The sequence below is a fragment of the Pristiophorus japonicus genome, chromosome 10 (genome assembly GCF_044704955.1).
Source record: "Pristiophorus japonicus isolate sPriJap1 chromosome 10, sPriJap1.hap1, whole genome shotgun sequence".
In the NCBI taxonomy this organism is placed as follows: Eukaryota; Metazoa; Chordata; class Chondrichthyes; family Pristiophoridae; genus Pristiophorus; species Pristiophorus japonicus.
This window is the reverse complement of record NC_091986.1, coordinates 188,115,378-188,143,055: the sequence shown is the minus strand read 5'-3', so window position 1 is coordinate 188,143,055 and position 27,678 is coordinate 188,115,378. Positions and strand designations below refer to the sequence as shown.

The window sequence follows — 27,678 nt, the reverse complement described above, 5'->3', positions numbered from 1 at the left end:
ACCCAAGTTGTACTACCAATTTTGGGTCATTGCAAAGCTGATACTGCTTCTCATTAATACGAATAGTCTATTAGTGCAACTTTGTTTCTACTGAGAACCACAGCTACCAAAGCACACACACCTAGCTCATGGCTCAACCGAGACACTTTCTACGTGTCACAGTGAGCATGTTCCTCAGATATTTTCCAGTCAAGAGCTCCAGCAGAGGATCTTAAGACTCAGATTTGTAAAAGTGATTCAGAATTCCATCACATTCGGAGCACCACTGGTTTGATTAGCAGCACGAATTCACTACCATTATTCACGAAGCAAATTTTTAAAAAAGCCACTGAAAACGCTGCGGTTTAATCAAGCTCAGGATATTCATCGGACAATTTCATTATTGTAATGTATGCACCTGTGAGTATGCTCACAGGTTTGGAGAGCTGTTGCATTGTGAGTGGTTTAGCCAGTCACGTGATGTTCACAAGACTCAATAAAACCCCAGTCAGTTGGGTCTATGTTAGCCACGATGAGGTATGCAGTTGTGAGCCTAGTGGATAAACTGGAAATGTATAGTGTGATTGTTAAACCTTTGTTAATAAACCAACTAGTTCTTAATAGCAATGTGTTGCTATGAATTCTTAAGCAAAGAACCCATGAAGCAAATACATTACAAATATGAATACTTTTTTTTCTTGTTTTAAAACAAGCTTTCTGCTTATAAAGAATAAACTTTTTTTTAATGCTGCTGCTCTATGGCTGGGGAAGGAATATGATGCAATTCTGAAAATGCCTACTGTCACTGTAAGCTAGTCTTAAGATTTGCCAACCCTTGTATTTCAAACAATCACCAAATAAAGTGGAACATGACCTCGAGTCGAACTGGTCCCAAGCTTTGATCTGCACGAATAGAATACCGAGCTTTTTGAAAAGATTTTAAAATACAAATAAAAAAACAATTTTTGACATCAAAGCCAGCTGATAATAAAGCATTTCACTGGTGGGATTGCATGCACTGTTTAACAACATGAAACACACTTTGCAGATATTAATTCTTACCCGGCTGATCTGTCATCTGGTAACCCAGAGCCAACGATTGAATTTTAACCTTTTGGCCCCAATTTTAACTCCTGATTTTAACGCCCGAGTTAAAAGTACAGTCGGGTCTCAGTGATGTCATCGGGCGCAACATGCATTTGTAAAGAATGACCCTGTTGGCTCCAGGTGTGTGTCCTTGCTGTCTGCTCAGGAGAGCAGGTTAAAATTGTTGTGATCATGGCGGCTTTCAGACAGATAAGAGCCAGGGCGATTTTAACTGCCCACCCGCCAGGTTTCTGCTGAGCGAGTCGGGTTAAAATCGTCCCCTCAATATCCGATCCAATAGCAGGACTCTTGTCCCTGTGCCATTGAGTTAAGCAGTCGCTGATTAAAGTTTATTGCAATGCATTCCTCTGCTGTTTTACCCAGTTCTGGAATCACATTCCATATACACTAGAACCAGGAAGGAGTGAGGAGGGCAGAATTTTCCCCTCACACTTGTAAAAATATTTAAAACCAGCGACTGGCTGTTTGACCTTTGATGCAGCATTCAGAAAGAAAAACACAGGCGAAGGGAACATGTATTATGCATGTGCCTTCTGATCTTTGGGTTTTTATCAGGCAACATCATTTGGGAGGAAATACTGTATGTGTTGTTTTTTTGGGGGGCCTAAAATAAAACAGAATGTTCATAATCAGAGAACGTCAGGTTTAATCAGTGAAAAAAACTTTGGAAGGAACAAAAAAAATACTTTAAGTGAACAATAACATCATCGCAAAAGTATAACACCAAAAGGAATTAACACCCTCATTTACGGAAATGAGGGAGAATTTCTTTTCTCAGAGGGTTGTCAATCTTCGGAATTCTCTACCCCAGACAGCTGTGGAGGCTGGGTCATTGTATATATTTAAGGCGGAGATACAGATTTTTGAAAGATAAGGGAGTCAAGGGTTATGAGGAGCGGGCACGGAAGTGGAGTTAAGGCCAAAATTAGATCAGCCATGATCTTATTGAATGGAGGAGCAGGCTCGAGGGGCCAGATGGCCGACTCCTGCTCCTAGTTCTTATGTTCCATAATTATTGGATTCTCGGGGGATGTGTGTGCTGCAGGTGATTGAAGGTACACTCCTTGTTCAAGCTGCCCGTTGCTATGGCGATCAGGCTAAATGCTCTCTGCACCCAGCAGGGTGTGTGTGTGAGACACCAGAAATGCAGCTGTTATCATTTCCAGGTTAGAACCCTAATTTTTGGAATTTATCTTTCAAGTGGTAATTATCAGGTGTAACCCTAACATCAGATGGCTTAATTATATACCACACATCTGAGAGGCTTTAGATCCAAATCAATGAAAAAAATAAACAAATGTTGGACTAAATTATTGATTTCACTGCCCCAGGTGCAGAGCTTTGTGTTGTGGGAGCACCAAAGAGAAACATTTACCTGAATCTCAGTCGTATGAAGTGTGCCCTTTTAGATGAATATGTATTTAAGTATGCTTATGCTAGCATCACAAATCCTTTGTTAGCCAAACAAACTAAATTACTGAAGGGCAAGGCTAAAAAGCATGTTGGCATCAGTGACAGAGTTTAAATTCTACTTGTGACATAGAAATCATTGAAATTTACAGCACGGAAGGAGGCTATTTGGCCCATCATGTCCGCGCCAACCAAAAGAGAGCTATCCAGCCTAATCCCACTTTCCAGCTCTTGGTCCATAGCCCTGCAGGCTACGGCACTTCAAGCGCACATCCAAGTACTTTTTAACAGCGATGAGGGTTTCTGCCTCTACTACCCTTTCAGGTAATGAGTTCCAGACCCCCACCACCCTCTGGGTGAAAAAAGTTCTCAACTCCCCTCTAATCCTTCTACCAATGACTTTAAATCTTTGATTCCCATTATCTTTGACCCTCAAAGGCATTCATATATCCTCTTACAATGTCATAAATAAAATAGCCTTCATAAAATATCCTACCCAATTATTGAAAATAAAAACCGAAAATGCGAGAAATACACAACAGGTCAGTCAGCACCCATAAATAGAAGAGAGAGTTTATAATGTTTCAGGTGTGTACCTTTCATCACCCCAATTATTAATTGTATTGGAATTTCCAAATAATGTCTTCTGCACTTGAGCTGATTTAAGACCAAACACCTCACAATATAACTGTTGTTTTATTACAGAATTGGTAAGGGGGGAAATGAAGTTCCACGGGGAGCTGGGAGAAAAGCACATGGGAGAATCTGCATTTAGTTAACTGAGGTCGAGATCCGCATACTTCAGTCAAGCAAAATCACTCTTGCATTTTCAAAAACTCATTACACAGAATGAACAACCAGATTAAGCCACAAAACGTAAAACAAACTTTGTCAAATTTCTAGAGAAATTTAAAAAAAGATAAATGCATAAATTAAGTGCTGTAAAAGGTAACTAAGTTAAAATAAACATAAATACTGTACAGGAGGACCAATACGGTACAACTGACCAAAAGATAGCTTCAACTATGATTGCGACCTTTGACAGATTGAGGTGATTATGTGGCACTAATTAACTGGTGCTTCTGCAAATGTCTGAATGTCCTCTAGTTGAATGGTTCTAAACAAGTGATGGCCCTCCATAATCTTGGCCACATATTGCACATTGTCATTTTACACGCGCTTTCTGGCTTCCGTATAAACTGTCTCCATTCGACAAAGAAGGCAGTAGAACATACCCAAGCACACACGCACACACTACTGCAACCCTGCAGCTGATGATACACAATGAGGTACTTACGATGCGATTCATCAGTCCTCTGAATGAACGTGACAGTGCATGGAAAGACATTTCTGTGTGGTGTCCAACAGAAGATAATACTACAAACACAATCCCCTCTCATGCAGGTTCACTGAGAATGAATGTTCACATACATGTTTGTCTTAGGTATGTCAGTACACACACATATGTCATGGTGAGTTCCATTTTGTGGTTCATATCAATATGACACATTTGACCGAGGTCTTCTGCTCTCCAAAAGGCCTCTTCGTTTCAAACAGCAACAAAAAAACAGAAGTCCACTGTCACAATATCCATGCAGACCACCAAGATTGTCTTAGACAGGTTCCCATAAATCAACTTCTCATTGGGAATTATTACTCCGAGGTTACTTGAAATATAATCATGTTGCCATCAGATTGAAGCACAGATAAAGATTTCCCACGATTGCTGCTAAAAGGTACTGGCAGCTTTTCAACATTTGGTAAAATAGGTAAGAGATAAAGGGGAAGGGAGCTCCTGTCATAAATGAAGATGTCCTGTACAAAGTATGATCCCACATTCCCTTGCTGTTTTTTTTGTTTAACTTCTTGTGACACATTGCATCAATTCTTGGTCCCAAACATTTTTTCCGTCAATGGAAAGCCATAATTATCACAGATGATGATATGGGGGCTATTCTCTCCAGTTCCATTTGCTCTTTCAAAAAACCCCACAACCGTGAGCCTTTTCACGTCCACGGCACAGTGTGTGACACAGAATACGGCATCACAACCACTGCAGAAAACTCAGGCTGAGCATTTCACAATCTGTCGGCACGTCTTAAGACCTGCTGATCATTCACTCAGGGTCCTGCTCGTGTACAGTAAAAAAACAAACAATGCGCACAGAGACTAAATGCCCAAGCATTAGACAAAGCACACGGGGAGACAAACAATAACAGTAGTCTTGGAGCCAAACGAGGCTTCACTCTTCTCAAACACGCCACAGAAGCAGATGGTTGGTGCTGTCGTCGCGGCCGACAGTCTCGCTACTGTTGGTGAGTCGGAAGTCCTCATACCCGTCTCCGCCACTGATCACCAGCATGTTGGTCTTTAATGGAATGATGGCAGATGATCGGCGTCTCGCTGAATCTCGCTTCTGAGAACCAACCAGCCTTTCGCCACCTGTGCTGGGGCGACCTGGTGTAGCAAACAGACAGTTAGACTTTATACAAAGGTGCTGTTCACAAACAATGTCAACTATGCTGGCTGTGTTTTCACCTAAACCTGTTCTAAAAGAAAATCAATGTGCTAAAGATAAAAAATAAAGTTATTAATGGTACCCTGTCCGGTTTTTTAATTTCTCGGTAAGGTAGAAATTCACATTGAACATCAAGGGAATGAGAAATTTTAAGAACAGGAAAAGGTCAAGTGGCCCAACAACAACCTTCCTGCTTTCTCCAGGTATAAAAACATAGAAACATAGAAAATAGGTGCAGGAGTAGGCCATTCGGCCCTTCGAATCTGCACCACCATTCAATAAGATCATGGCTGATCATTCACCTCAGTACCCCGTTCCTGCTTTCTCTCCATACACCTTGATCCCTTTAGCCATTAGGGCCATATCTAACTCCCTCTTGAATATATCCAATGAACTGGCATCAACAACTCTCTGCGGTAGAGAATTCCACAGGTTCGCAACTCTCTGAGTGAAGAAGTTTCTCCTCAGCTCGGTCCTAAATGGCTTACCCCTTATCCTTAGACTGTTACCCCTGGTTTTGGACTTCCCCAATATCGGGAACATTCTTCCTGCATCTAACCTGTCCAGTCCCGTCAAAATTTTATATGTTTCTATGAGATGGTGTAGATCTTCTTGAATGTTGTTGCATGAGTGCGAGCAGCAGGGAGTCCGGGGACGTTGGAGGCCTACAAAAGGCCCAACACGTCGGAGAGGCGGGAGTGCGAGCAGCAGGGAGTCCGGGGACATCGGAGGCCGACTGGTGCAGTTGCAGCAGGGAGGCAAAAAGAAGTAGAAAGAAATCGAAATGTGACGTCACAGCCAAATGGGTAAGTGATTGGCTGGTGATTGGCAAGTAGCTTTTCTTTTTCTTTTCTATATCAGTAAGTAACTTCTAGAATTGTTGTTGCCAATTTAAGTTAATCTAAGGGTTAAGACATGGCAGGAGAGCTCGGATACATGTTATGCTCCTCCTGTACTACGTGGGAAGTCAGGGACGCTTCCAGTGTCCCTGATGACTACGTGCACGGGAAGTGTATCCGCCTCCAGCTCCTGACGGACCGCATTGCGGCACTGGAGCTGCGGGTGGATTCACTCTGGAGCATGCACGATGCTGAGAATGACGTGAATAGCACGTTTAGCGAGTTGGTCTCACCGCAGGTAAAGGGTACACAGCCAGATAGTAAATGGGTGACCAACAGGAAGAGCAGTGCAAGGAAGGTAGTGCAGGGGTCCCCTGTGGTCATCCCCCTGCAAAATAGATACATCGCTTTGGTTACTGTTGAGGGGGATGACTCATCAGGGGAGGGCGGCAGCAGCAGCCAAGTTCATGGCACCGCGGGTGGCTCTGCTGCACAGGAGGGCAGGAAAAAGAGTGGGAAAGCTATAGTGAGAGGGGATTCGACTGTAAGGGGAATAGATAGGCAATTCTGCGGCCGCAACCTGACTCCCTGGTGCAAGGGTCAAGGATGTCTCGGAGCGGGTGCAGGACATTTTGAAGAGGGAGGGTGAACAGCCAGTTGTCGTGGTGCACATAGGTACCAACGATATAGGTAAAAAACGGGATGAGGTCCTACAAGATGAATTTAAGGAGCTAGGAGCTAAATTAAAAAGTAGTACCTCAAAAGTAGTAATCTCAGGATTGCTACCAGTGCCACGTGCTAGTCAGAGTAGGAATCGCAGGATAGCTCAGATGAATACGTGGCTTGAGAAGTGGTGCAAAAGGGAGGGATTCAAATTCCTGGGGCACTGGAACCGGTTCTGGGGGAGGAGGGACCAGTACAAACCGGACGGTCTGCACCTGGGCAGGACCGGAACCAATGTCCTCGGGGGGAGTGTTTGCTAGTGCTGTTGGGGAGGAGTTAAACTAACATGGCAGGGGGATGGGAACCTATGCAGGGAGACAGAGGGAAATAAAATGGAGGCAGAAGCAAAAGATAGAAAGGAGTAAAGTAAAAGTGGAGGGCAGAGAAACCTAAAGCAAAATTCTAAAGGGGCAAAGTGTGTTAAAAAGACAAGCCTGAAGGCTCTGTGCCTCAATGCGAGGAGTATTCGGGATAAGATGGACGAATTAACTGCGCAGATAGCAGTTAACGGATATGATGTAATTGGCATCACGGAGACATGGCTCCAGGGTGACCAAGGCTGGGAACTCAACATCCAGGGGTATTCAACATTTAGGAAGGATAGGAAGAGAGGAAAAGGAGGCGGGGTGGAGTTGCTGGTTAAAGAGGAAATTAATGCAATAGTAAGGAGGGACATTAGCCTGGATGATGTGGAATCGGTATGGGTGGAGCTGCGGAATACCAAAGGGCAGAAAACGCTAGTGGGAGTTGTGTACAGACCACCAAACAGTAGTAGTGAGGTTGGGGACAGCATCAAATAAGAAATAAGGGATGTGTGAAATAAAGGTACAGCAGTTATCATGGGCGACTTTAATCTACATATTGATTGGGCTAACCAAACTGGTAGTAATGCAGTGGAGGAGGATTTCCTGAAGTGTATGAGGAATGGTTTTCTCGAGCAATATGTCGAGGAACCAACTACAGAGCTGGCCATCCTAGACTGGGTGATGTGTAATGAGAAGGGACTAATTAGAAATTTTGTTGTGCAAGGCCCCTTGGGGAAGAGTGACCATAATATGGTAGAATTCTTTATTAAGATGGAGAGTGACACAGTTAATTCGGAAACTAGGTGTCCTGAACTTAAGGAAAGGTAACTTCGACGGTATGAGGCATGAACTGGCTAGAATAGACTGGCAAAGGATACTTAAAGGGTTGACGGTAGATAAGCAATGGCAAACATTTAAATATCATATGGTTGAACTTCAATAAGTGTACATCCCTGTCTGGAGTAAAAATAAAACGGGGAAGGTAGCTCAACCGTGGCTAACAAGGGAAATTAAGGATAGTGTTAAAACCAAGGAAGAGGCATATAAATTGGCTAGAAAAAGTAACAAATCTGAGGACTGGGAGAAATTTAGAATTCAACAGAGGAGGACTAAGGGTTTAATTAGGCGGGGGAAAATAGAGTACGAGAGGAAGCTTGCAGTGTACATAAAAACTGACTGCAAAAGCTTCTATAGATATGTGAAGAGAAAAAGATTAGTGAAGACAAATGTAGGTCCCTTGCAATCGGATTCAGGTGAATTTATAATGGGGAACAAAGAAATGGCAGACCAATTGAACAAATACTTTGGTTCTGTCTTCACGAAAGGAGACACGAATAACCTTCCGAATGTACTAGGGAACAGTGGGTCTAGTGAGAAGGAGGAACTGAAGGATATCCTTATTAGGTGGGAAACTGTGTTAGGGAAATTGATGGGATTGAAGGCTGATAAATCCCCAGGGCCTGATAGTCTGCATCACAGAGTACTTAAGGAAGTGGCCCTAGAAATAGTGGATGCATTGGTGATCATTTTCCAACAGTCTATCGACTTTTGATCAGTTCCTATGGACTGGAGGGTAGCTAATGTAACACCACTTTTTAAAAAGGGTGGGAGAGAGAAAACGGGTAATTATAGACCGGTTAGCCTGACATCAGTGGTGGGGAAAATGTTGGAATCAATCATTAAGGATGAAATAGAAGTGCATTTGGAAAGCAGTGACAAGATCGGTCCAAGTCAGCATGGATTTATAAAAGGGAAATCATGCTTGACGAATCTTCTGGAATTTTATGAGGATGTAACTAGCAGAGTGGACAAGGGAGAACCAGTGGATGTGGTGTATTTGGACTTTCAAAAGACTTTTGACAAGGTCCCGCACAAGAGATCGGTGTGCAAAGTCAAAGTGCATGGTATTGGGGGTAATGTACTGATGTGAATAGAGAACTGGTTGGCAGACAGGAAGCAGAGAGTTGGGATAAACGGGTCCTTTTCAGAATGGCAGGCAGTGACTAGTGGAGTGCCGCAAAGCTCAGTGCTGGGACCCCAGCTCTTTACAATATACATTAACGATTTGAATGAAGGAATTGAATGTAATATCTCCAAGTTTGCAGATGACACTAAACTGGGTGGCGGTATGAGCTGTGAGGGGGACGTCAAGAGGCTGCAGGGTGACTTGCAAAGATTAGGTGAGTGGGCAAATGCATGGCAGATGCAGTATAATGTGGATAAATGTGAGGTTATCCATTTTGGAGGCAAAAACACGAAGGCAGAATATTATCTGAATGGCATCAGATTAGGAAAAGGGGATGTGCAACAAGACCTGCATGTCATGCTTCATCAGTCATTGAAGGTTGGCATGCAGGTACAACAGGTGGTGAAGAAGGGAAATGGTATGTTGGCCTTCATAGCCAGGGGATTTGAGTATAGGAGCAAGGAGGTCTTACTGCAGTTGTACAGGGCCTTAGTGAGGCCTTACCTGGAATATTGTGTTCAGTTTTCGTCTCCTAATCTGAGGAAGGCCGCTCTTGCTATTAATGGAGTGCAGCGAATGTTCACCAGGCTAATTCCAGGGATGGCTGGACTGTCATATGAGGAGAGACTGGATCAACTGGGCCTTTATTCACTGGAGTTTAGAAGGATGAGAGGTGATCTCATAGAAACGTATAAGATTCTGATGGGACTGGACAGGATAGATGCGGGAAGAATGTTCCCGATGTTGGGGAAGTCCAGAACCAGGGGACATAGTCTTAGAATAAGGGTTAGGCCATTTAGGACTGAGATAAAGAGAAACTTATTCACTCAGAGAGTTGTTAACCTGTGGAATTCCCTGCCGCATAGAGTTGTTGATGCCAGTTCATTGGATATATTCAAGAGGGAGTTAGATATGGCCCTTACAGTTAAGGGGATCAAGGGGTCTGGAGAGAAAACAGGAAAGGGGTACTGAGGGAATGATCAGCCATGATCTTATTGAATGGCGGTGCAGGCTCGAAGGGCCGAATGGCCTACTCCTGCACCTATTTTCTATGTTTCTATGAGATCCCCTCTCATTCTTCTAAACTCCAGTGAATAAAGGCCCAGTCGATCCAGTCTCTCCTCATATATCAGTCCTACCATCCGTCAGTCCTGCCATCCCAGGAATCAATCTGATGAACCTTCGCTGCACTCCTTCAATAGCAAGAACATCCTTCCTCAGATTAGGAGACCAAAACTGAACACAATATTCCAGGTGAGGCCTCACCAAGGCTCTATACAACTGCAGTAAGACCTCCCTGCTCCTAAACTCAAATCCCCTAGCTATGAAGGCCAACATACCATTTGCCTTCTTGACCGCCTGCTGTACCTGCATGCCAACTTTCAGTGACTGATGTACCATGACATCCAGGTCTCATTGCACCTCCCCTTTTCCTAATCTGCCGCCATTCAGATAATATTCTGCCTCCACGTTTTTGCCACCAAAGTAGATAACCTCACATTTATCTACATTATACTGCATCAGCCATGCATTTACCCACTCACCTAACCTGTCCAAGTCACCCTGCAGCCTCTTAGCATCCTCCTCACAGCTCACACTGCCACCCAGCTTAGTGTCAACTTTGATTCTGTCTTCACGAAGGAAGACACAAATAACCTTCCGGAAATACTAGGGGACAGAGGATCTAGCGAGAAGGAGGAACTGAAGGAAATCCTTATTAGTCAGGAAATTGTGTTCGGGAAATTGATGGGATTGAAGGCCGATAAATCCCCAAACCCGATTGTCTGCATCCCAGAGTACTTAAGGAAGTAGCCCTCTAAATAGTGGATGCATTGGTGATCATTTTCCAACAGTGTATTTGGACTTCCAGAAGACATTTGACAAGGTGCCACATAAAAGGTTACTGCGCAAGATAAAAGTTCACAGGATTATTAGCATGGATAGAGGATTGGCTGACTAACAGAAAACAGAGTCGAGATAAATGCCAACCAGAGAATGAACTAGTGGGGTACCGCAGGAATCAGTGCTGGGACCCCAACTATTTACAATCTATATTAACGACTTGGAAGAAGGGACTGAGTGTAACGTAGTCAAGTTTGCTGATGATACAAAAATGGGAGGAAAACAAAATCTGCAAAAGGCCATAGACAGGCTAAGTGAGTGAGCAAAAATTTTGCAGATGGAGTATAATGTTGGAAAGTGTGAGGTCATGCACTTTGGCAGAAAAAAATCAAAGAGCAAGTTATTATTTAAATGGAGAAAGATTGCAAACTTCTGCAGCAGGACCTGGGGATACTTGTGCATGAAACACAAAAGGATAGTATGCAGGTACAGCAAGTGATCAGGAAGGCCAATGGTATCTTGGCCTTTATTGTAAAGGGGATGGAGTATAAAAGCAGGGAGGTCTTGCTACAGTTATACAGGGTATTGGTGAGGCCACACCTGGAATACTGCGTGCAATTTTGGTTTCCATATTTACAGAAGGATATGCTTGCTTTGGAGGCAGTTCAAAGAAGGTTCACAAGGTTGATTCCGGAGATGAGGGGGTAGACTTATGAGGAAAGGTTGAGTAGGTTGGGCCTCTACTCATTGAAATTCAGAAGAATGAGAGGTGATCTTATTGAAACATATAAGATTATGAGGGGGCTTGACAAAATGGATGCAGAGAGGTTGTTTCCACTGATGGGGGAGACTAGAACTTGGGGGCATGATCTTAGAATATGGGACTGCCCATTTAAAACTGAGATGAGGAGGAATTTCTTCTCAGGGGGTTGTAAATGTGTGGAATTTGCTGCCTCAGAGAACTGTGGAAGCTGGGTTATTGAATAAATTTAAGGCAGAGATAGTCAGTTTCTTAACCGATAAAGGGATAAGGGGTTATGGGGAGCGGGCGGGGAAGTGGAGCTGAGTCCATGATCGGATCAGCCATGATCATATTGAATGGCGGAGCAGGCTCGAGGTGCTGTATGGCCTACTCCTGCTCCTATTCCTTATCGACTCTGGATCAGTTCCTGTGGACTGGAGGGTAGCTAATGTAACACCACTGTTTAAAAAAGGAGGGAGAGAGAAAACGGGGAATTATAGACCAGTTAACCTGACATTGGGAGTGGGGAAAATGTTGGAAACAATTATTAAAGATGAAATAGCAGCACATTTGGAAATCAGTGACAGGATTGGTCCAAGTCAGCATGGATTTATGAAAGGGAAATCATGCTTGACAAATCTAGAATTTTTTGAGGGTGTAACTATTCCCTCTATTCCCTCCTTCTCCAGAAATACACCCATTGACTTTTCACCCATTGACGTATTTGCTGCAATGGCCTTTCCTGGTAACTCACTCCATATGTACTTTGTCCTTTGTCCTTTGTCCTTTGTATGAAATGGTTCTGCTTGAATTTCCTATTTACTGTTCATTTCTGTAACGTTAAGTTATGTCCACTAAGTTTTGAACTATTTTATCAATGTGAACAATTTACCCGGATCAATTTTATCATTCTCTTTTCTAATTCTGAAAACTTCTTGTATGTCACTTTGAAGTCTCATCAAACGAGACCAATTCCAGCCTCCTCAACCCTTCCGCATAAATTTGACTCTTCGAGTCCTGGTATAATTTTGATTGGCGCATGATGCACGCTCTCCTTCCTAAGGCATGGACCAACACAGTACTTCAGATGTGGTCCAACCAATGCCATATACAGTAACATCACCACCTCTTTCAATTTGCATTCTATTCCTCTGCTAATGCAACCCAGTACCTTGTTTGCCTTTTCACTGTAGCCAAGTCCTGGCCTGATGATTTAAAACAATAACCCCCCCCCCCCCAGGTCCCTTTCATAATCCATACATTGAACAATTGTTCCATTCAAAATGTACATACTCCCCATTTTGTTCATTTACAGTTAACACAACAACAGAACTGTTCTTTGTGCCACATCAATTTTTAAAATTACAAATTTTTAATACCGCGTCCAGTCTCATCGCAAGTGTCAGGATCTGCTTATATCAGCATATAATATATGCAAACGCCATGGTAAGGCAGATCAATTCATTACTTCAAATAAATCTGACTCTCGAGGACTGTGCAATGAAGATTAAGTGCATGAAATACCTATTCCCACCTATTCCTACCCCCCTCCGGTCCTTCAAAAGAAAAGGCCTTTGTTAAAGAAATAAGCCGAATTAAAACCAGAAAGAGTGAACACAATCATAGGAACACAGGAACAGGAGTAGGCCCTTTAGCCCCTTAAGCCTGAAAAATAGTTATTTGTTGTGTAGAATGTAAGACTTGTAAACACAGCAAAGTCCTCTAGCCTCAGGAGCAGTCTCTACAGTATTGTCACTCCGAGCACTGGACATTTTGCAGCAGAGATTGAACAGATTAATCCGGCATAGGAGAGCTCCGTGGACTATTATCCACCGGGAGGTAAACTAAGACTGCTGGCATACTCAACGGGCAGTGACACTGACAAAAGTTCTCAACTTATAATTGTAAATATTTAAGGGATAACGACCCCATTCTGTAAAACTTGCTTGTCACTTTTATATCTTTCTAAGCAGCTGATGTCAGAATTACACATAGCTCACAAGCATTTTTTTTTTAGCCAATTATGTATCGGAAGCTAAATTTTAATCTATGTTTTATTTATTTGCAATCTCCCTCTGTACTACAGAGTCAAGAAGGTAGTCAGGGACCCTCCTCCCAAGTTAATGTCATTGCTGCCTTGAGATGCCCAGGAAATTTGTCTGCATCAACCTCCTGTGGCAGGCAGGAAGAACTTCTGCTGGGGAAACACAAAGGCCTTGAAATTGCATTGCACGGGAATCAGGGAGCGATCCTGTCATGTCACAGGTTTGTAGAGCTGTTGCACTCGCGGCCTTCCGCCAGAGGTGGGCACCGGAGGGACTGGGTCCATCGTCACCCCCGGCACCCAAATTTTAATTTGATTTCAGTTCCTGTTAAAGTTTTATTTCAAAATTTGTGGGTTCTAATGCCCTTGCTGTAGAGCTGTTGCATTGTGAGTGGCTTCGCCAGTCACGTGATGGTCACAAGACTCAATAAAACCCCAGTCAGTTGGGTCTAGGTCATCCACGATGAGGTATGCAGTTGTGAGCTTAGTGGATGAACTGGTAATGTGTAGTGTGATTGTTAAACTGTTGTTAATAAACCAACTAGTTCTTAATAGCAATGTGTTGCTTTGAAATCTTAAGCAAAGAACCCATGCAGCAAATACATTACAGATCCCAGTGCTGCACACGCCTAATGATGTCAGCAACAAGTTCATGGCAAATCAATCCACCGGCCTCATTTGTTTATTACCGGCAAGCTATGGCCACCACAGGCAGCTCACTAGTCGCCAGCCAAGGACCTCAGTAGAGGAGGTAATTGGGAGGGGGCAAGCTGTGCCCAGCACACCTGCTCCTCCCAGCTCCACAATAAGGCAAGTTAAAAAAAAAGTTAAAGCTTACCTATTGAGTGCCAGCCTCCCCTCATAGGCCTCCTTTAGGGACCACTGGTTTAGCTGCTAAGCCTTTGAAAAAACTGACCCCAGCATGCACGGGTCAGTTGTAATCAAAATTTTCAAAGGCGGCCTGAGCAGGCGACAAGCCCTTTACATATGCAAATGGGGTTGGGGGGTAGGGGGGAAGGGGACGAGGAGGGGTAGGGGGAACTATTGAGGAGACCTAACCAATATGACGGATCGTGCACTTCTGTCGCAGATTGAGTGGGCGTTTGCCATCCGCTATATTGGATCCACGTGTGAAACAGATACAGTGAGATCCAATTTCTAGGCCAAAGTTTCTTTGCTCATCCACAAGAATGCAATGTAAAAATGTGAAACTGTTAGTGTTTAGTAGACTATTTCTAAACTTTAGGCCATATAAAAGAACACCATTGGCACTGAAAATTAGTTAAACCTGGGACTTAATTTTGTTACCTTGGGAATGAGTAGTTAATGTCCTATGCATCCATCTTGACCAATTTAGGTCAATCTGACTGGACCAATTTATTTGGACCAAATTGGATCAATCTATCTGGAATTTTTGGAACAGTGACTTTACTTGGCCCCAGACACAAAGAGGGGTGGGAGGAAGCTCGAATGGCCTGTTTCTGTGCTGTTAATTCTATGTAAATACCACAATCTCACCATCGTTCAGCATATGTACAGCTTAGCGTTAGACTAAAAGCAGAGGAACGGCAGAACAAGTACCTCAGTTTCCAGCACCACCACATCCAAACCTAAAACAGAACCATGCAGTAAATAAACTAATACAAGTAGTTCATGTTCTAACTCTGCCATTATTTCTCAGTTCGGTGATAAATACTTCAATGATAGTAGAGCATGACTGTGTTATCCCAAATACATAGCATGCAGATCCACTTTAAAACTCCGAAGTCGTGGACAGCAGCTGACTGCGATCTAATGAATTCAAAGGCAATGAAACTTTTTTCGTGGCCCTGATGCCTGGGAAGCGTTCCGTTAAAAAAAACCTGAAAGACGAGAGACTCCGAAAACTTGCCTGGCTCCCTTGCTGGTGGGAAAGTGAGATCGAAGATTTCTGGCAATTCAATGGCTGTGAGGAATCGAACGTGTCCCGTGTGCCCATGAGCTGATCCCATGGGTATTAAAGGTGTCCTGAGGGAGGTGGTGTTGGCAGTGACATGGGGAACAGATAGGGTTAATACCACGCCAGCACTCGTTCCAATCCACAGAAGGTCTTTACAGGCAAGTAGGGCAGTAATCCGCAAGCAGGCGGCCTTGTGCTGACGAATAATGGCATCGGAACCTGTTGGGGAGAGGAAATCTTTATTATACACCATGCTCTTGGGCTGGGTCAAAACTGAACTAGGATACATAGATTATATTTTATGTATAGTGTGCTGAAGTCAGATAAAACTGTGTTATCTTCCAATACATACAATACTAATCATAGATTATCTACAGATCTTACTTAGTCCCGCACTCTTCCTCTCTGTAATATTAGTTAATAGGTAACTCAAGGGGAGATGTTTGTCTAAAATATTTAAAATTGACAGCAACATTTCATGGACTTTTGATAAATCCACTGAAGTTAGGAGAGCTGCTAACAAAAAGGGAGACTTTAATTTCAACCTAATGGGCTATTGTCGTATACAACAACAACTTGTATTTATATAGCGCCTTTAACATAGTAAAACGTCCCAAGGTTCTTCACAGGAGTGTTATAAGACAAAGATTTGACAACAAGCTACATAAGAAGAAATTACGGCAGATGACCAAAAGCTTGGTCAAAGAGGTAGGTTTTAAGAAGTGTCTTAAAGGATTAAAGTGAGGCAGAGAGGCTGAGAGGTTTAGGAAGGGAATTCCAGAGCTTAGAGGCCAGGCAGCATAAGGCACGACCACCAATGGTGGAGCGATTATAATCAGTGATGCTCAAGAGGCCAGAATTTGAGGAGCGCAGGTAACTCGGGGGCTGAAGGAGATTACAGAGATAGGGAGGGGCGAGGCCATGGAGGGATTTGTAAATAAGGATGAGAATTTTGAAATCGCGGCGTTGCTTAACCGGGAGCCAATGTAAGTCAGCGAGCACAGGGGTGATGGGTGAATGGGACTTTATGCGAGTTAGGATATGGGCTGCCGAGTTTTGGAAGACCTCAAGTTTATGTAAAGTAGAATGTGGGAGGCAAGCCAGGAGTGTGTTGCAGTAGTCAAGTCTAGAGGTAATAAAGGCATGGATGAGGGTTTCAGCAGCAGATGAGTTGAGGCAGGGTGGGGACGGCACAGTAAAAAGTCCTCATTTCACAGAAAGAGAGTGCCACCTAGTTGTCTCTAAACCAACCCTGCTTCCCCAGTGGTTGGTTATAGAGTAGGATTGGCAATGTGTAAGGAGGACACAAAAAACCTGCAAAAAGACATAGGCAGGCTAAGTGAGTGGGCAAAAATTTGGCAGATGGAGTATAATGTTGGAACGTGTGAGGTCGTACACTTTTGCAGAAAAAAATCAAAGAGCAAGTTATTATTTAAATGGAGAAAGATTGCAAAGTGCTGCAGTACAGCGGGACCTGGGGGTCCTGGTGCGTGAAACACAAAAGGTTAGTATGCAGGTACTGCAAGTGATCAGGAAAGCCAATGGAATCATGGCCTTTATTGCAAAGGGGATGAAGTATAAAAGCAGGGAAGTCTTGCGACAGTTATACAGGGTATTGGTGAGGCCACACCTGGAATGCTGCGAGCAGTTTTGGTTTCCATATTTAAGAAAGGATATACTTATTTGGAGGCAGTTCAGAGAAGGTTCACTAGGTTGATTCCGGAGATGAGGGGGGTTGACTTATGAGGAAAGGTTGAGTAGGTTGGGCCTCTACTCATTGGAATTCAGTAGAATGAGAGGTGATCTTATCGAAACTTATAATGGACTTTCAAAAGGCTTTCGACAAGGTCCCACATAAGAGATTGGTGTGCAAAATTAAAGCACATGGTATTGGGGGTAACGTACTGACGTGGATAGAGAACTGGTTGGCAGACAGGAAGCAGAGAGTCGGGATAAATGGGTCCTTTTCAGAATGGCAGGCAGAGACTAGTGGGGTGCCGCAGGGCTCAGTGCTGGGACCCCAGCTATTTACAATACACATTAATGATTTAGATGAAGGAATTGAGTGTAATATCTCCAAGTTTGCAGATGACACTAAGCTGGGTGGCAGTGTGAGCTGTGAGGAGAATGCTAAGAGGCTGCAGGGTGACTTGGACAGGTTTGGTGAGTGGACAAATGCATGGCAGATGCAGTATATTGTGGATAAATGTGAGGTTATCCACTTAGGGGGCAAAAACAAGGCGGCAAAATATTATCTGAATGGCGGCAGATTGGGAAAAGGGGAGGTGCAACGAGTCCTGGGTGTCATGGTACATCAGTCGTTGAAAGTTGGCATGCAGGTACAGCAGGCGGTAAAGAAGGCAAATGGTATGTTGGCCTTCATAGCTAGGGGATTTGAGTATAGGAGCAGGGAGGTCTTACTGCAGTTGTACAAGGTCTTGGTGAGGCCTCACCTGGAATATTGTGTTCAGTTTTGGTCTCCTAATCTGAGGAAGGACATTCTTGTTATTGAGGGAGTGCAGCGAAGGTTCACCAGACTGATTCCCGGGATGGCAGGATTGACATATGAGGAGAGACTGGGCTTTTATTCACTGGAGTTTAGAAGGATGAGAGGGGATCTCATAGAAACATATAAAATTCTGATGGGACTGAACAGGTTAGATACAGGAAGAATGTTCCCGAGGTTGTGGAAGTCCAGAACCAGGGGACACAGTCTAAGGATAAGGGGTAAGCCATTTAGAACTGAGATGAGGAGAAACCTCTTCACTCAGAGGGTTGTTAACCTGTGGAATTCCCTACCGCAGAGAGTTGTTGATGCCAGTTCGTTGGATATTTTCAAGAGGGAGTTAGATCTGGCTCTTACGGCTAAAGGGATCAAGGGGTTTGGAGAGAAAGCAGAAAAGGGGTACTGAGGTGAATGATCAGCCATGATCTTATTGAATGATGGTGCAGGCTGGAAGGGCCGAATGGCCTACTCCTGCACCTATTTTCTATGTTTCTATGTAAGTGGGCTTGACAAGGTGGATGCAGAGAGGATGTTCCACTCATAGGGGAGACTAATATTAGTGGGCATAACCTTAGAATAAGGGGCCGCCCATTTAAAACTGAGATGAGGAGGAATTTCTTCTCTCAGAGGGTTGTGAATCTGTGGAATTCGCTGCCTCATAGAACTGTGGAAGCTGGGTCATTGAATAAATTTAAGACAGAGATAGACAGTTTCTTAACCGATCAGGGAATAAGGGGTTATAGGGAGCGGGCAGGGAAGTGGACATGAGTCCATGATCGGATCAGCCATGATCGTATTAAATGGCGGAGCAGGCTCGAGGGACGGTATGGCCTATCCCTGCTTCTATTTCTTATGTTCTTATGACTTGGGAATAGGCCACCTCTTGCTCTGAGTCAGGGAAAGCGCACAGTATAGGCAGACCAACAGAAGACAGCAGCAGAGAATATCTGCTCTCTCAGATGCTGGATTTCTAAAGCAATGCTTGAATCAGATGAGAAACCAAAGTCTGAAAACATGTTGGAAAACAGAAATAATTAGAAATCGGCCAGATAGTAACTTTAGTGAAGAGACCCAGGCCCGGGAAGCTGTGGTGAACACTGACACTTACTTTAAGTAAAGGTTTGCCTGGCTGCTTTGCCAAGCTATTGAGCAGAGGGGCAGCAAAAGAGGTAAATGGTCTTTCCAAATTATATATACCCCTGTATATACAAATATCTTTTTTTTTAATCCAAACATACTGAATTTTCAACGGAGTTCTGCTGACAGGTCATCGACCTGAAACGTTATCTCTCTTTCTCTCTCCACAGATACTGCCAGAACTACTGTGCGTTTCCAGCATTTTCTATTCCTTTTGAATTTTCAATGTGTCCGACTATGTGCTGACCTTTGTCAATATTCCCCACATGCAATTACTCCTGTGCACCTCCTAACTATGAAAGAAAAGACTTGCATTTATATAGCGCCTTTCACGACCACCAGACATCTCAAAGCACTTTACAGCCAATGATGTACTTTTTGGAGTGTAGTCACTGTTGTAATGCCATACTGTCAGACAGGTCAGGACTGGGACAATACTCAGAATCCAGGCGCACTGCCTCAAAGGGCCTTCGTTCAATCAATGCTTAACAGACCACTTCATTTGCAAATAGATATTGTTATTACATGAATCCTGTTTTTTTTTATTCTTCCCCCACTCCCAATAATCTCCCCTCCTCCTCACTGAAGGCACTGACTGAGGTGAGATACAGTTTCCTGGGCAGTCAGCACTCTCTGATACCTCGCCTGTGTGACCATTCTTCACGCGTGTCATGCCCTTGCAGTGTGTGGAAACGCATCTCACTGGATTTAAACGTAGCATATTGAGAATAGAATATTTTGCTGAGAGATGAAAGTTCAGTGAATGCTTCTAAAATGCATCACTGCTGTTACCACGAATCATTCGGGTTGCGGGGACTTAATCTAACTTGAATCCTTATCGCTAATTGACAGCTCCCAACCATCACACTTGCTTCAGCTATTTCGAATTCTCAAGGAGCTGCAGACGCTTTAGAAACGTGCCGCTGTCAAACGCCTTTTTGGTTTTTTACCTGCGAGCATCTTGTGTACCGCAGGAGCCACGTCGACTTCTGCCAGGTTCTCACAGGTGGCAGCGTGGTAGAGTTTGACCTGAGCGCTGCTCTGTAGTGCAATCCAAACACCCAAGCTGGAGCTCACCATACTCGTCACACACCGGTTGCTGTCCTGGCCAATCTGGATCATGTGCTGACATATAACGCAGAAACACGGGAACATGTCAGAAATGCGGACTCCGCATGGACACAGAGTGAAGGGCTCATTCGCCACACACTTGAAAGCACATAGAAAGTGGGAGCAGTAGTCGGCCATTCGGCCCTTCGAGGCTGCACTGCCATTCAATATGATCATAAAGTTTGAAGGAACAGCTACCTCAACTTTTTCACGCAAAGTTGCTCAAGGGAAGGTAAAAGGTCATATTTTTGTCTACCGCTGTATACAGCACTGACTAGTTATTGTACAGTGCACTCCTTTTACTCCATGGCGCTGAAATTCCACAGCGCTCCCCCGGTGTTCCGCCGTGACTTTGGCGGGAGACTGGCGGAAAAGCATAACCAGCCGCTAATGCAGGCACCATCATCACACGGACTGCAGCGGTTCAAGAGGAAGGCCTACCCACTGCCTTCTCAAAGGCAACTAGGGATGGGCAATAAATGCCGGCCTTGTCAGCGACGCCCGTATCCCGAGGATTAATAAGAAGAAACAAAAGTTAGTCGGCTGCATTTTTAAAGTAGTGCACTGCGTATCTGTTTAAAAAAAAAAGGGAACATTTTTATCAATGCAAAATGTCGAGACAGTTCCAGTTCAGGTTTCGGTCATTCCCATTTTATGTTACAGTACAGCTTGCTAAAAGGGATATTGTTTGATCACTGTATTGGGGAGTTTGAGGGCAGGCTGAGGATCACAGTGCAAGTCCATTGCTCTGGCCTTCATGGTACAATCAATTGTGGCAGCACAAATTTTTTGTGAGTGTTGAATTGAAGTTAAATAACTTCTGGGTGAATACAGAACTTGCATTTATATGGAAAGGAGACCGGGGCTGAAATTGCCCCCTCTATAAGCTCCATTACCGCCCTCTAAGAGGCAGGAATGGAGCGGAGAGGCCGTACCGACCGGGGGCCGGCAGATGGGCTGACCCGTCCTAAATTGCCCCTGGGCCGTGAGCGGCGGGAACTGGTTTGCACCCCGCCCGTGCTGCCGCCTGTTGGGCACGCGCCAACCCCGCACCGACCGGCGACGACCCCTTTCCGACCCCTGTGGGAAATTTCCCTGTGGGAGCCGAGCGGCCGCTGCCACTGACATCTTCCCCCTGCGGGAAGCTGTGTGTGCCTGGGCGGCGCATCCACCCTTAAAGGGGAAGGCGCACTGCCGGCGCCTCTGGTGTATTTTCATCGTCTCGGCCGACTCCGAGCTCGGCTCGACAATGGTGGCCACAGGTTCGGCCGGGCCGCCAACAGGTAGGCTGAGGATCACAATGGCTGAGGATCCGCCAACAGGCAGCCCCGCGCCCTGTCTAGAGTGCCAGGCCGCTGGCCCGGCCGAAACCCTCACTGGTGGCCCAGTGGACCTAACTAAAATATAGGCAGAGTTCGCGGACTGGGGCGGAGAAAAACATTAAAAATCCATAAGTGCGTCCCGTTTGAGGCGGATCGCAATTTCGGCCCCGAGATTCGATTTATATTGAAAGAAGACGTGCATTTAGATAGTGCCTTCTACAACATCAGGCCGTCCCAAAGCAATTCCTAGCCAATGAAATACTTTTGAAGTGTAGTCACTGTTGTAATGTAGGGAAATACGGCAGGCAATGTGCACACAGCGAGCTCCCACAAACAGCAATGACCAGATAATCAGTTTTAGTAATGTTGGTTGAGGAATAATCATTGGCCAGGACACCAAGGGATAACTCCTCTGCTCTTCTTTGAATAGTGCCAGAAGGACCCTTACGTCCACTGTTTAAATGGAGGGATATCGAGCGGTTTCATTTACACGTGCTCCGATCTGCCCGATTTCCTGACAATTGCTGCCTCCAGGCCAGACACTGCACCTGGACACAGAGCCAGGGAAACCTTCCCCTCCTAAATCCTGAGGCAGTTCTGTCACACTTCAGTGTCACGAATGCAAATTGCAGGTTAAAAAACGAGAGAAAGAAAGCCGCCACGTCCAATTTACAAACAAATAAACTTCCCGCAACAATAGAAAGTATCGTCTAATTCCCTTCATGTCTCCGGAAGGAATTAGCCTCTAAATGACCTCAGGATGTTACAGTAATTCGATCTTATGACGTTAAAGGGACAGGCTACGTTACACACGGCGGCCCTTTAGCAGTGGGCAACACCCACTGCATGGCCGCCCCCCCGCCCCCCGCCCGCACTCCACGGCCTGACTCCCCCACTACACTACCTGCCTCCTCCACTGCACAGCCTGACTCCTCCACTGTATGGCCTGACTCCCCCACTGCACGGCTTGACTCCCCCACTGTACGGTCTGCTCCCCCACTGCACGGCCTGACTCCCCCACTGCACGGCCTGACTCCCCCAATACATGGCCTGCTCCTCCACTACACGGCCTGACTCCCCCACTGCACGGCCTGACTCCCCCAATGCATGGCCTGCTCCTCCACTGCACGGCTTGACTCATCCACTGCACGGCCTGACTCCCCCACTGTACGGCCTGCTCCCCCACTGCACGGCTTGACTCCTCCACTGTACGGCCTGCTCCCCCACTGCACGGCCTGCTCCCCCACTGCACGGCCTGACTCCTCCACTGCACGGCCTGACTCCCCCATTGCACGGCCTGACTCCCTCACTGTACGGCCTGACTCCCCCAATGCATGGCCTGCTCCTCCACTACATGGCCTGACTCCTCTACTGCACGGTCTGACTCCCCCAATGCATGGCCTGCTCCTCCACTACACGGCCTGACTCCTCCACTGCATGGCCGGACTCCCCCAATGCATGGCCTGCTCCTCCACTACACGGCCTGACTCCTCCACTGCACGGCCTGACTCCCCCAATGCATGGCCTGCTCCTCCACTACACGGCCTGACTCCTCCACTGCACGGCCTGACTCCCCCAATGCATGGCCTGCTCCTCCACTACACGGCCTGACTCCTCCACTGCACGGCCTGACTCCCCCACTGTACGGCCTGCTCCTCCACTACACGGCCTGACTCCTCCACTGCACGGCCTGACTCCCCCACTGTACGGCCTGACTCCCCCACTGTACGGCCTGACTCCCCCACTGCACGGCCTGACTCCCCCACTGTACGGCCTGCTCCTCCACTGTACGGCCTGACTCCCCCACTGTACGGCCTGACTCCCCCACTGTACGGCCTGCTCTCCCACTGTACGGCCTGACTCTCCCACTGTACAGCCTGACTCCCCCACTGCACGGCCTGACTCCCCCACTGCACGGCCTGACTCCCCCACTGCACGGCCTGACTCCCCCACTGCACAGCCTCCCCCACTGTCTGGCCCATTCACATTTCTGTGCATGCACGGTATCTACAATGTGAGAGCCCGTGAGTGGCCTGTGCGAGACCCAGCAGTTGACTGTGCGGCCGAGCAGTGTAACGGGAACTCTGGCGCTATGATAATACACAATACATTAAACGGGTAGAATTTCCACTTTGGTCGCAATCGGCGATCCGGGGGAAAATTGTGCCCAAAATTGCGCCCGTTTTGAGGAGTGTTTTTTACTCTCGGGTCTCCGCTTAAACTCATTTGCACATTGACGAACGCAAAATCTCTCGTGAATCAGGCAGCGATTTAAAACGTAATTCAAAAAGAAAAGGTTGCTTAAAAAAATATTTCTGGCTGTATTTAAGCGTGGTAACTTGGTGTTACATGGTGCCATGCTCCTGCAATGATTACCCAGCATATCCTTCAGCTTAACTTCAGGACGACATTACAACAAAATGATTTGGAGGCAGTCATTCTATCTCGGCAAGATAGTTTCAAAGCATATGAGTGGCTTGAGCTGACATTTTCTATATTCTAAGTATTCACAGTTTTTCTATCTAAAGTATCACAATGGTATCACATCATTTTTGTTTTTGCTGCTGTGATTTATCAACCTTGTGAAAATTCCAACAGTGCCCAAACAACAAACTCGATACAGTGCCAGTGCGGCACTGCTCCACGGGTAGCGTGGTTGCACGCGATGCTAACTCGTTGGCTGAGGGTGCCAAGCTCTATCTTCCCACCGCAGTGGGCCGCAGACGGCACTCGCGCTTACGGGCCGCGCGCCAGCCGCCGATCAGCTCTCACCTCCTGGCAAAGTGTGGCAGTGTTGATGATGAGAATCCGGTTCTGGCACCCGCACCACAGCTTTCCGGCCACCTGCACCATTTTGGTGACGGGATTTCCCGGCGACCCCAAACACAAAGTATGTGAGTTCTGCGGATCCCAAAAGCTTCCTGTGTGGTGATGGAGGGGGAAAAATACAGCAAACAATAAAAACATACTGTGCCTGAGGGGGATCAAAAAACAAAGATTTGTCCTGACAGGCAGAGGAAATATTTAATCTTTCTGCTCACTAACCAGTTTCCCTCTGTTCACTGTCTTTAGTAAAAGAAAGAGCTGACGCCCCTATTTAGTGTAGGGGAACATTCAATGCGTGCTGAGGCTGCTCCAGCTCCAGGTGATTGTTTAATATTTGTTGGCATAGCCTAGTTCTAGTCTGTCCGCTTTTAAAAAGAGCCAAGACTCTGACAGCAGGAAACTACTTATCAAGTTGATGGAAATCCCATAAAGTCCTTTTTGAATTAAGTTACTGGGATGACAACTTTGTCTTTCGACATATGGAGACACACATCGCAAGATAAAAGGGGCTTGCTTATCATTTTTGGTAAGGATCCAATCAGAAGTTTCTACATTATAGATTTAAGGCCTTGAGTGTTTGCAGATAAGATTCCTTTCCTAATGAACTCAGTATCTGGTGAACGGGTGGGGGCGGAGTTCACTAAGAGGGGCTCATTTTGACTTTTGTGCAATAGTGCATATTGGCAGACCCCTTTGACGTTTCTCCTGATTTTAATCTCCACGGAAATAAATATCGGAGAGATGTAAAATGGGCTGCCGATTCGCTATCACCTCTTTTACACTATCATACAAGGTCAAGAGCGACTCCAGGTGTCTCTAAGTTAGTGAGGTGACAAGATTGTGTTTGTGACCAGGTGAGCAGTCAATGACACCTGGGAGTCCCTGGCCAAAGACCGCCCTAAGTGGAGGAAGAGCATTCTGGAGAGCGCTGAGCACCTCGTCGCCGAGAGCATGCAGAAAACAAGTGCAGGCAGCGGAAGGAGCGTGCGGCAAACCAGACTCCCCACCCACCCTTTCCTTCAACCACTGTCTGTCCCACTTGTGACAGAGACTGTAATTCCCGTATTGGACTGTTCAGTCACCTGAGAACTCATTTTTAGAGTGGAAGCAAGTCTTCTTCGATTTCGAGGGACTGCCTATGATGATGATGAGCCAATGACACACCCTTAATTGCTCCCCTGTTGGCTCAGTTGCTAATTGGCCCAACGTGGAATTGAGCTCTGAAGGAAGGTCCCAGGGTCAACCTTCTGCCTTTGCTGAGGCAGCTGATCCTACAATTGGTTTAAGTGCCCCTGGGGCAGACAGAGGAAAAATGCAGTCTTTATTACCCACTCCTGCTCGCTATCAAGTGACCCTTGCTTGAAAGTGTGTGCTTGTGCACACGCCAGGAGAGGGCAGGATTGGACCTGGTTGGAATGCACCCCACTGTCAAATAACCTTCCAGCACTCAGGACCCAGGGTCACCCCTGAACAATTATTACTTGGATATCTGGAGGTCCATTCCATGTGTTGATCTCACTTTGCATAAAGAGCTTCCCAACATCGGAAATGGCAACATGGGAACAGGCGTAGGCCATTCAGCCCCTTGAACTTGATTCGCCTTTCAGGGCTGCTGGTGCCTGGGGAATCCCACCCTTGAGTGATCCAGTGCATTTAGGAAAGGTGTGGAAATATTTAAATGTTTCCGTGAATTTCAGATGCTTAATATGATCAGGAGAGACAAATGCAAACACAGATTATTTCTCACTCTAATGCCTCCTCCAGACAAACACCCGCAAACTTGCCGCACATTTCATTTTAGTGGAGGAATAAGACAGTATTCATCAGGGATCACTTTGCAGTTATGTAATCAATCCAATATCAGCCCCTAAACAAACCTGCATCTCTTTGGTAGACCATCAACTCTCCATTTGCCAGTGACACGAACACCTTGTTGTCGAGATATCTATCAGGGAAGGAAAAGAAGCCGAGTCAGAAACGTGCTATGAATCAAACCGAGACACAGAGTGCCCGAGTCCTTTTTTTTACAAACGCCTCTTTATGGGCCATTTACAGTACGAAGATTTTCCTCCCAATTTTCATATACAGATAAGAGTAGTAATACCAGCATTCAGCATTTACTGATGCGTCCCGTGATTTGCTGACGTTGCTTTAATGCTTGCAAGTCACACAGGAAACTGAGACATGTATAAATTTCACATGTGAATCGTGAGTATAAGAATTAGGAGCAGGAGTAGGCCGTATGGCCCTTCGAGTCTGCTCCGCCATTCAATAAGATCATGGCTGATCTACCTAAACTCCACCTTCTCGCACTGTCTCCATAATCCCTTGATTCCCTTAATATCCAAAAATCTATCAATCTCTGTCTTGAATATACTCAATGACTGAGCCTCCATAGCCCTCGGGTCGAGAATTCCAAAGATTCATAACACTTTGAGTGATGAAATTCCTCCTCATTTCAGTCTTAAATGGCCGACCCCTTATCCTGAGACTGTGCCCCCTAGTTCTAGACTCTCCAGCCAGGGGAAACAATCTCTCAGCATCTACCCTGTCAATCCCCCTCAGTAACTTCTTTGTTTCAATGGGATCACCTCTCATTCTTCTAAACAAAAAAGAGTAAGAGCTCAATCTGTTCAATCTCTCCTCATAGGACAATCGTCTCAGACCAGGGATCAATCCCGTGAACCTTCATTGCACCTCCTCGAAGGTAATAACAGCTTGTATTTATATAGCGCCTTTTACATAGTAAAACATCCCAAGGCGCTTCACAGGAGTATTATGAGACACAAAAATTTGACAGAGGCACTTGAGGAGAAATTAGGGCAGGTGACCAAAAGCTTGGTCAAAGAGGTAGGTTTTAAGGAGTGTCTTAAAGAAGGAGAGAGGCAGAGCGGTTTAGGCAGGGAATTCTAGAGTTTAGGGCCTAGGCAACAGAAGGCACTGCCACCAATGGTTGAGCGATTATAATCAGAGATGCTTAAGAGGACAGAATTAAAGCGACGCCAGGGAGGGATTTGAAAACAAGGATGAGAATTTTGAAATAAAAGCATTGCTTAACTGGAAGCCAATGTAGGTCGGCGAGCACAGGGGTGATGGGTAAGGGGGGTTGGTACGAGTTAGGACACAGGCAACTGAGTTTTGGATCACCTCAAATTAACGTAGGATAGAATGTGGGAGGCGAGCCAGGAGTGCACTGGAATAGTCAAGGCTAGATGTAACAAATGCATGGATCAGGCTTTCAGCAGCAGATGAGCTGAGGCAAGGGCAGAGGCGGGCGATGTTACAGAGATGGAAATAGGCGGTCTTAGTTATGCTGCAGCTATGTGGTCCTTATATGTGGCAAGTATTCCTTCCTGAGATAAG

General features: G+C 45.6%; 1 protein-coding gene across 1 annotated transcript in view; it reads right to left on the bottom strand.

Annotated features, from left to right (window-relative positions):
* Window positions 1–3,173: 3,173 nt before the first annotated feature.
* LOC139275233 (rho guanine nucleotide exchange factor 17-like) overlaps window positions 3,174–27,678 on the bottom strand; it is a 550,636-nt gene continuing 526,131 nt past the window's right edge. The window contains exons 17-21 of the mRNA XM_070892404.1: window positions 26,193–26,260; window positions 24,262–24,410; window positions 20,008–20,182; window positions 15,367–15,633; window positions 3,174–4,953 (exon numbers count right to left, since the gene is read on the bottom strand). Of these exons, the coding sequence (XP_070748505.1) occupies window positions 4,748–4,953; window positions 15,367–15,633; window positions 20,008–20,182; window positions 24,262–24,410; window positions 26,193–26,260 (865 nt within the window). The 3' untranslated portion in view covers window positions 3,174–4,747. The remainder of the gene's footprint in view (window positions 4,954–15,366; window positions 15,634–20,007; window positions 20,183–24,261; window positions 24,411–26,192; window positions 26,261–27,678) is intronic.